The sequence below is a fragment of the Propithecus coquereli genome, unplaced genomic scaffold (genome assembly GCF_000956105.1).
Source record: "Propithecus coquereli isolate 6110/MARCELLA unplaced genomic scaffold, Pcoq_1.0 Scaffold114, whole genome shotgun sequence".
Classification (NCBI taxonomy): domain Eukaryota; kingdom Metazoa; phylum Chordata; class Mammalia; order Primates; family Indriidae; genus Propithecus; species Propithecus coquereli.
The window spans coordinates 4666604-4675242 of NW_012135414.1; the positions used below are offsets into that span (position 1 = coordinate 4666604).

Below are 8639 nucleotides of genomic sequence, written 5' to 3' on the forward strand. Positions count from 1 at the left end.
TTTCTCTCCTTAATAAACCTCAGTTTTGTGCTTGCCTTACTTTGGTGCCTTACTTCAGTTCTTGGACCATGGGTACACCAAGAACCGACATTTCGGTCTGAAACCTGACAGATGTACAATAATTTGATGGTTTAAAGTTACAGTTGACCTTTAATCAACACAGGTTTGAAGTTTTTTTAAAGAGAGAGGGTCTTGCTCTGTCCACCCAGGTTGGAGAGCAGTCGTATGATCATAGCTCACTGTAACCTCAAACTCCTGAACTCAAGCAATCTTCCCATTTCAGCCTCCTGTATAGCTGGGACTATAGGTGGGCACCACCACGCCTGGATAATCTTTTAAACAATGTTTTTTGAAGAGACAGGGTCTTGCTATGTTGCTCAGGCTGGTCTTGAACTCCTGGCCTCAAGCAATTGTCCCACCTCAGCCTCCCAAAGCGCTGGTATTACAGGTGTGAGCCACTTCACCCAGCCCCTTCTAGCTTTATTTTATTGTAAAAATCTCATATGGGGGGGGGGAAGGGCAACATACGTAACCTAAACATCTGTACCCCCATAATATGCTGAAATAAAAAAAAAAGAATTAACTGATGATTATGAGTAAGCTCAAAAAAAATCTCATATATATATATATATATATACACACACATATACAAAATATGTGTTAATCAGCTGTTTGTTATTGATAAGGCTTCTGGTCAACAGCAGGCTATTAATAGTTAAGTTTTTGGAGACTCAAAAGTTACCTGCAGAATTTTGACTGCACAGGGTTGAGGTGGGGGGTTGGCACCCTTAACCCCAAGGTTGTTCCCAGGGCCATTTTATTTGGCATGGTATGTACTTTTGAGATTATGCCACCAAAGAGATCAGTTAGATCTACATATTTTTACTTGATTTTTGGGGACTGCCTTTTTGTAAATTTAATTTTGTGTTATGATATTGTTAAAATAAAAACTTTAGACAAATTTAGCAGAGTTTAATTGAGCAAAGAACAATTCGATAATCAGGTAACCCTCAGATACAGGGAGGGTTCAGAGAGCTTTGTTCTACAAAGTGGCAGGCAGCATTTATGGACAGAAAACAGAGGTACAGAAACAGCTGATCGGCTACAGCTTGGCATTTTCCTTATTTGAACATGGTCTGATTACTTGGCTGCCTGTGATTAACTGAAGCCTGGCTATTACGATTGGCTGAGATTCAGCTCTTTGTTACAAAGGTATACTCCTAAATTAGGCTTTCAGTTAGTTCGCATACTAAATTGGGTTGCAGTTCATTATATAAAGACTAAAAAGTACAGAGGCGTCCTCAAGCCAAATTTAGTTTAATTTAACAATATGAAATAGAACTTGGTTCTCAAGTCAAATTTATGAAATAAGGCATTTTCAGAGATGTCTAACTTGTATCCCTGTCTCCTCTATCCTATTCCTTTCCTGCCCTATAGGTAAACTTTTTTTTTTTTTAATTGTTTCATTTTCTTTTCTTTTTCTTTTTCTTTTTTGAGATGGAGTCTTGGTCTGTCACCTGGGTTAGAGTGCTGTGGCACCAGCCTAGCTCACAGCAACCTCAAACTCCTGGGATCAAGTGATTCTCCTGCCTCAGCCTCCTTAGTAGCTGGAACTAGGGGCCCATGCCACCATGCCTGGCTAATTTTTCTTTTTTTAGTAGAGACAGGATCTCACTCTTGCTCAGGCTGGTCTGGAACTCCTGACCTCAAGCGATCCTCCTGCCTCGGCCTCCCAGAGTGCTAGGATTACAGGCGTGAGCCACCACGCTTAGCCTTATTTTCATTATTTTTAAATTTGAGCAAATATGTATATATATTTAATATTACCACTACCCTCCCCTTTTGAATAAAAGATAGCATACTATATAAGCTTCTCTCCATTAATTTTTTTCACTTAATATATTCTGGAGATCACTCCACAGTTGCATATAGAGTTCTTCCTTATTACTTTCACCACTGCGTTAGCATTCCATTGCTTTGTTGTGTGAAATAAAATTTAAGGGAGGCCATTGTTTTGGACTAGCCTCATGCACTAGGCGGCAGAAGAGCAGACCAAACCACGACAGAGTCACTTGTTCTAAGTGCCACATAAATAATCAAATTGAACTTTGAAATGGGCCAATTTCCAAAAAGTAGGAGATTCTAGTCAACCTGAGCCAGCGAAATGAGGAAGTCCCTTCTGCTTTAACCCAGTAAGGAAAGTAACTTTAAAGCGATCCATCTGCTTTTTGTTCCGTTTCTGCTTTCTTCGGCCTTTTCTGTCTATAAAGCCAATCTCCTCTGCTCAGCTCATCAGAACACTCATTCTACTTTATGGAATGAGGTGGTTGCTCAATTCTAGAATCACAAATAAAAGCCAGTTAAGATCTTTAAACTAAATTTGTTGTAATTTTGTCTTTTTTACAGCTGTACTATAACTTATTCAACCAGTCCTTTATTGAGGAATTGGGGGTAATTCCCAGTATTTTGCTATTATGAATAATTCTGCAGTGAACAGTCATGCACGCCCTTTCATATTTTTACCACGTATCTTTGGGATAGAGTCCTAGAAACGGGGTTGCTGGGTGAAAGACCGAATGCATCTATGTAATTATGGCAGATATTAAGCTACGCTTTTTACTTCCTCTGTAGAGATGGACAGATTGAGACAGCTGCTCAAGATCATTTTACCAGTTGCGAGCACAGCTGGGATTTGAAATTGGATTTAACTATCTTCACAGGCTCTCTCTAGGTCATGGGAAGAGAAATTCCTGGGTGGGAGAGGCAAGCAAAGAATTTTGCATCTGGACATCACAGTCACTGAAATACATGAGTTCATTCTTCCTGCTCCCAGAAAACAAGTTCTTCCTTTTCAAAACCTCCAGCTCTCTGAACTGGCATGCTTTCTTCTTATATGTCATTTTCTCCCCTCACCCCTTAACTAAGAGCCCTCCGCACTCCCACCGGCTCTTAACCTGGGCCCACAGAGCGGGGTGGGTGGAGGGGCTGGGCGGAGGGTGTTGCGCATGCCCGGACTCTGCTTTCCTCGAGAGGAATTTGGGCGGCCGCAGAGGCAGGACCAGGGTGTGACGCCATAACCGTGCGCCGCTCCCAGGCGTCCTCGCAAGGTCGCTTTTCGGAGCGAGAGCGCGCATTAAGTGGTAAGATCCTAGTTCGTGGGCTCGCCGTGTCCTTTTGCCTTGGTACCAGCGGCGACATGACGGGGTACACGCCGGATGAGAAACTGCGGCTGCAGCAGCTGCGAGAGCTGAGAAGGCGATGGCTGAAGGACCAGGAGCTGAGCCCTCGGGAGCCAGTGCTGCCCCCACGGAGGATGTGGCCTATGGAGGCATTCTGGAATAAGTTTTTGCAGAATGGAAGCCCCTGGAGGAACATGGTGAGTGACGGACCTTCCGCGTCCCCACACACTGACCCCACCGCGGCCGCCGGCCCGGCCGCTGGACGTCCGCTCATTGGAGCCACACCAGGGACTGACACGGCTCTGTGCCCGGGGACATTGTCCTGTCGCAAGTGTCCTGGGGCTTGGAGTCGAGTTCAGAAACATGTATGGCTTTGGGAGAATCATGCCTTTTTGCTGTCAAATGTAGTGAGAAGGAGGCAAATCTTAGGTTTTACAGGCAGCTGCAAGTTTGGTTCTCTTTCGACTGTAGAAATCTTTCCTCAGAATAATAGCCGAGGACTCACCAGAGTTAAAATTCTGTGATTTTAATATTCGAGGGTACTTACCTAACTTTTAAGATTGAGGTTCTAGAGACCAAGTAACACTGCCCCTAACTGGTGATATAGCTCCTTGTGATCATCATTAGAGACAGGGTGCTGCTGGTAATGGATAGCGAGTCATATTCAAGAGGTACCTTTCTAAACCACCACTATGTACTTTTAACACAATGTTTCATTAAAAAGTGACATTCCCAGATTGTGAAGAAAATCACTCATTCAAGGATCTTTATTTGCAGGATCTGTGGGTATTTTCTTGAGGTATGCTAATTAAATCACACCAATTATGGATGATGAACTCTACATCTCAGAGTTGCTTTAAGTTACCTACAACACTGGCTAATAATAGTAATAATACTGATAGGTAACACTTGGGTGCTTGCTATGTGCCTGGCGCTCTGCTAAGGGTTTTTACATGTCTTACTTACTTCATTTCTTTACTCCTGTAAACTAGAAACTATTCCTAATCCTCATTTTAAATGTGTTCTACAAAAATGCAGCGATTCACTTGTGGTCACAAGGCTAGGATTTGAAGGAGTTCATGTAGAAATCCACATGTATATACTTTCTTACTATCCAGCAAAGTCTACTGCAACAGAATTGATGCACATTTTTCTGAGAAGGTGATGTAAAATATTTATGGTGGTAAACTTCAACTTTTTTTTTTTTTTTTTTTTTGAGACAGAGTCTCACTTTGTTGCCTGGGCTAGAGTGCTGGGGCGTCAGCCTAGCTCACAGCAACCTCAAACTCCTGGGCTCAAGCGATCTTCTTGCCTCAGCCTCCCTGTTAGCTGGGACTACAGGCCCACACCACCACGCCAGGCTAGTTTTTTCTGTTTTCAGTAGAGATGGGTCTTGCTCTTGCTCAGGCTGGTCTTGAACTCCCGAGCTCAAGTGATCCTCCTGCCTCGGCCTCCCAGAGTGCTAGGATTCCAGGCGTGAGCCACCGCCCCCAGCCTAAAAGTCAACTCTTTCATTTAATCCTCTCACCTTTTGTATCCTTGATGTTATCTGTTGGTTTTAGCAGTCACTGGTTGAAAGTTGACATCCCACTCATTGTCCAGTGATCTAGGAAGTAAATAATCATTTGTTGAAATTAATCTTACCTTACTTTGAGTAAATGTTTTCTTCTATAATGTCTGTTACAATACTTAAACTCTATATTGTCTTTTCCTAAAAGGGTAGGGATATTTCAATTAAATTGGCTGCCATAGGAAATTTCCATTAGTTCATTTCTCTTTTAAAATAATGTGTCAGAAGGTATCACAGAGTGAGCTTAGAACACCCTATCTCAGTATGTAAAACATTCTTTTTCCAGCACTGGTGTGCTCAAGCTTGTCTGCCTGAATGATGCAAGTGGTGTTGATTGTGGGTGTCTGAAATTGATAAATTAGGGAGATGACTTTACCAGAAAAATTCTGTAGGTTTGATTACTGTGGTTAAATCCATTAAAATTATTCTTTCATTATTTTTGCTATGTTTTATCTTTAACAAAGTTATAATAAGGATATTTTTAGAAGTCTTTTTAAAAAAGTATTACATCTATAAATGCCATACTGTGCTCTTACAGAATGCTACTCATCTTAAGCGTGATTTGGTCTGGACTCTGTAGCTATCTTCTAGCAGGTAGTACATTTAGTAAAAATATTTGAGTGGATGAGGTTTGCTACAGATTGTAAGGAAGTATGTACCATTTATATGTAAAATAATCATGACATTGTTATGTCATTGATACTTTTTTCCTGCCACAAACATAAAAAAAGGGATATATTTATTTTGTGTATGTGTTTATTTCCCCAGGTCTATAAGGTATATCGACATAGTCTCTTTGCTTTTACTCATGTACTTATACCAGCCTGGATTATTCATTATTATCTCAAGTATCATGTGACTGTAAGTATGTGCTTTTCAGAATTTCTTTTTAATATTGTCCAAAATTATTTTCTGTGTGGGTTTTCTTTATTTTCTTCTTACTTATGGAAATAATCTGCCACTTATAAACTGATTTTGCAGTACTTTGAATCCTTTTAGGTAAAAGGTTTAATAAAAGTTAAATAAGTATGGTTTTTCAAAAAAATTGTCTTTATATTAGTTTACAACTTAAAATGCATTTCCTCATAGAAATGATAGAATGTAGCTGACCTAATAATACTAGTATAAACTTGGGGTCCTGAGTAGGAAGGGAGAAAAGAATTTTTGCTCCTTTTTTTAAGCATAAATTTGGTATAAGATAAAGTTTGAAATAGACAAAGGTTATTGTTGTCATTATCCCATTCCTGTTTACTTCATTTTATCTGATTTTTCACAGCTGTCTTTAGTGTCCAAGATATTGAAAAGCTGGAACTTTTTACTCTGAAAGCTCTTGCATGGGCTAATTGAACTGAGCCAGTTGTAATTTTTAAAGGCTAGAGGATAGCACAGTTTGGTGCAGGGCATTGGATTCCAGGCAGGGTGAGGAGGGCATGCATTTTGGGCAGTGGTGTGGCAGGGGGAGCAATGGTGGCTGGCAGCATGGAATATTGGGACATGAAAGAGTGAGGAAGGCATTCTTATGCCAAGTAAGGGGTGTTAGATCCTGAGTGAGTTGCAGGGAAGGAAGGTGAGCACACTTGTTTGGGGAGTAGCAGTGGCAGCAACTTGGTATAGGATATTGGAACCCAAGCAGAGGGAGAAGGATATTTGGGGGAAGGGTGATATGGGGCAATGATGCAGGTGGTAACTTAGAGCCTGAATGAGATGAGGAGGGTGTTCTTATGGGGGTATGGTTGTGGTGACAAGAGATTGGTTACATATAGAGAGCTTGATCAAATACAGGCATACCTCAGAGATATTGCAAGTTCAGTTCCAGACCACTGCAGTAAAGTGGGTCACATGAATTTTTTGGTTTCCCAGTGCATATAAAAGTTATGTTTACACTATGCTATAGTCTATTAAGTGTGCAATAGCATTATGTATAAAAATATAAAGTACATACCTTAATTAAAAAATAATTTATTGCTTAGAAATACTAATGATTATCTGAGCCTTTAGCAAGTTGTAATCTTTTTGCTTGTGGAAGATCTTGCCTCAGTGTTAATGCTGACTGATTAGGGCGGTGGTTGCTGAAGAGGTTGGCGTGATTGTGGCAGTTTCTTAAAATAGACAACAGTGAAGTTTGCCACATTCAAGGACTCTTCCTTACATGAAGTATTTCTCTGTAACATGCAATGCTGTTTGGTAGCATTTTACCCACAGTAGAACTTCTTTCAAAATTGAAGTCAGTCCTCTCAAACCATACCACTGCTTTATCAGCTGTGCTTATGTAATAGCCTAAATCTTTTGTTGTCATTTCAACAGTCTTCACAGCATCTTCACCAGGAGGAGATTCCATCTCAAGAAACCACTTTCTCTGCTCTTCCCTAAAAAGCAACTTCTCATCTTTTCACACTTTATCATGAGATTGTAGCAATTCAGTCACATCTTCAAGCTCCATTTCTAATTCTAGTTCTCTTGCTGTTTCTACCCTATCTGCAGTTCCTTCCTCCACTGAAGTCTTGAACCTCTCAAATTTATCCATGAGGGTTAAAATCAACTTCCAAACTCCTGTTTGTGTTGATATTTTGACCTCATCCTGTGTATCACAAATGTTCTCAATGGTACCTAGAGTGGTAAATAATTTACAGATTTTCAGTTTACTTTGCCCAGATCCATCAGAGGAATCACTACCTATGGCAGCTATAGTCTTATGAAATGTATTTCTTGATGAATAAGGTGTAAAAGTTGAAATTACTCCTTGATCTATGGGCTGCAGAATGGATGTTGTGTTAGTAGGCATGTAAACAACATTAATCTCCTTGTACATCTCCATCAGAGCTGTTGGGGGACCAGGTGCATTGTCAATGAGCAGTAATATTTTGAAAGAAATCTTTTTTCTGAGGAGTAAGTCTCAACAGAGGGCTTAAAATATTTAGTAAACCATGCTGTAAACAAATGTGCTGTGATCCAGGCTTTTTTGTTCCATTCGTAGAACACAGGCAAGGTAGATTTAGCGTAATTCTTAAGGGCCCTAGGATTTTCAAAATGGCAAATGAACATTGGCTTCAACTTAAAGTCACCATCTGCATTAGCCCCTAATAAGAGAGTCAGCCTGACATTCAAAGCTTTGAAGCCAGACATTGACTTCTCTCTAGCCTGAAAGTCCTAGATGGCATCTTTTTCCACGAGAAATCTGTTTTGCCTACGTTGAAAATCTATTGTTTAGTGTAGCCACCTTCATCAGTGACCTTAGCTATAGCTTTTGGATAACTTGCTGGTTCACCTTGTACTTTTATGTTAGGGAGTTGGTTTCTTTCCTCTTTTTCTCATAAACCATCTTCTTCTAGCTTCCAACTTTTCTTTATTTTAAAATCTAAATAAAAATTTATTTATTTTTAGAGATGAGGTTTCACTGTGTTGCCCAGGCTGGAGTACAGTGGGTATTTCACAGGTGCCATCATAGGGTACTACAGCCTCGAACTCCTGGATGCAAGACATCCTCCTGCCTCAGCCTTCCAAGTAGCTGGGACTACAGGCACAGGCCACCCACCCTTATCACTTCCAACTTTTCTTCTGCAGCTTCCTAACCTGTGTCAACCTTCATAGAATTGAAGAGAGTTAGGGCCTTGCTGTGGATTAGGCTTTGGCTTAAGGGAATATTGAGGCTTGTTTGATCTTATATGCAGACTTTCTTTATATTAGCAATAAGACTGTTTTGTTATTTTATCATTCTTATGTTCACTGGCGTAGCACTTTTGATTTCCTTCAAGAACATTTCCTTTGCATTCACAATTGGCCATTTGGTTCAAGAGGTCTAGCTTTCTGCCTATCTTGGTTTCATCGTGCCTTTCTCACTAAGCTTAATCACTTCTAGGTTTTTTTTTTTTTTTGAGACAGAGTCTCACTGT

At 40.4% G+C, this 8639-nt stretch overlaps 1 protein-coding gene across 1 annotated transcript in view; it reads left to right on the forward strand.

Moving 5' to 3' along the window:
• The first annotated feature begins 3079 nt into the window (after nt 1–3079).
• NDUFB6 (NADH dehydrogenase (ubiquinone) 1 beta subcomplex, 6, 17kDa) overlaps nt 3080–8639 on the forward strand; it is a 17712-nt gene continuing 12152 nt past the window's right edge. Inside the window, exons 1-2 of the mRNA XM_012657164.1 lie at nt 3080–3376; nt 5518–5610. Of these exons, the coding sequence (XP_012512618.1) occupies nt 3197–3376; nt 5518–5610 (273 nt within the window). The 5' untranslated portion in view covers nt 3080–3196. The remainder of the gene's footprint in view (nt 3377–5517; nt 5611–8639) is intronic.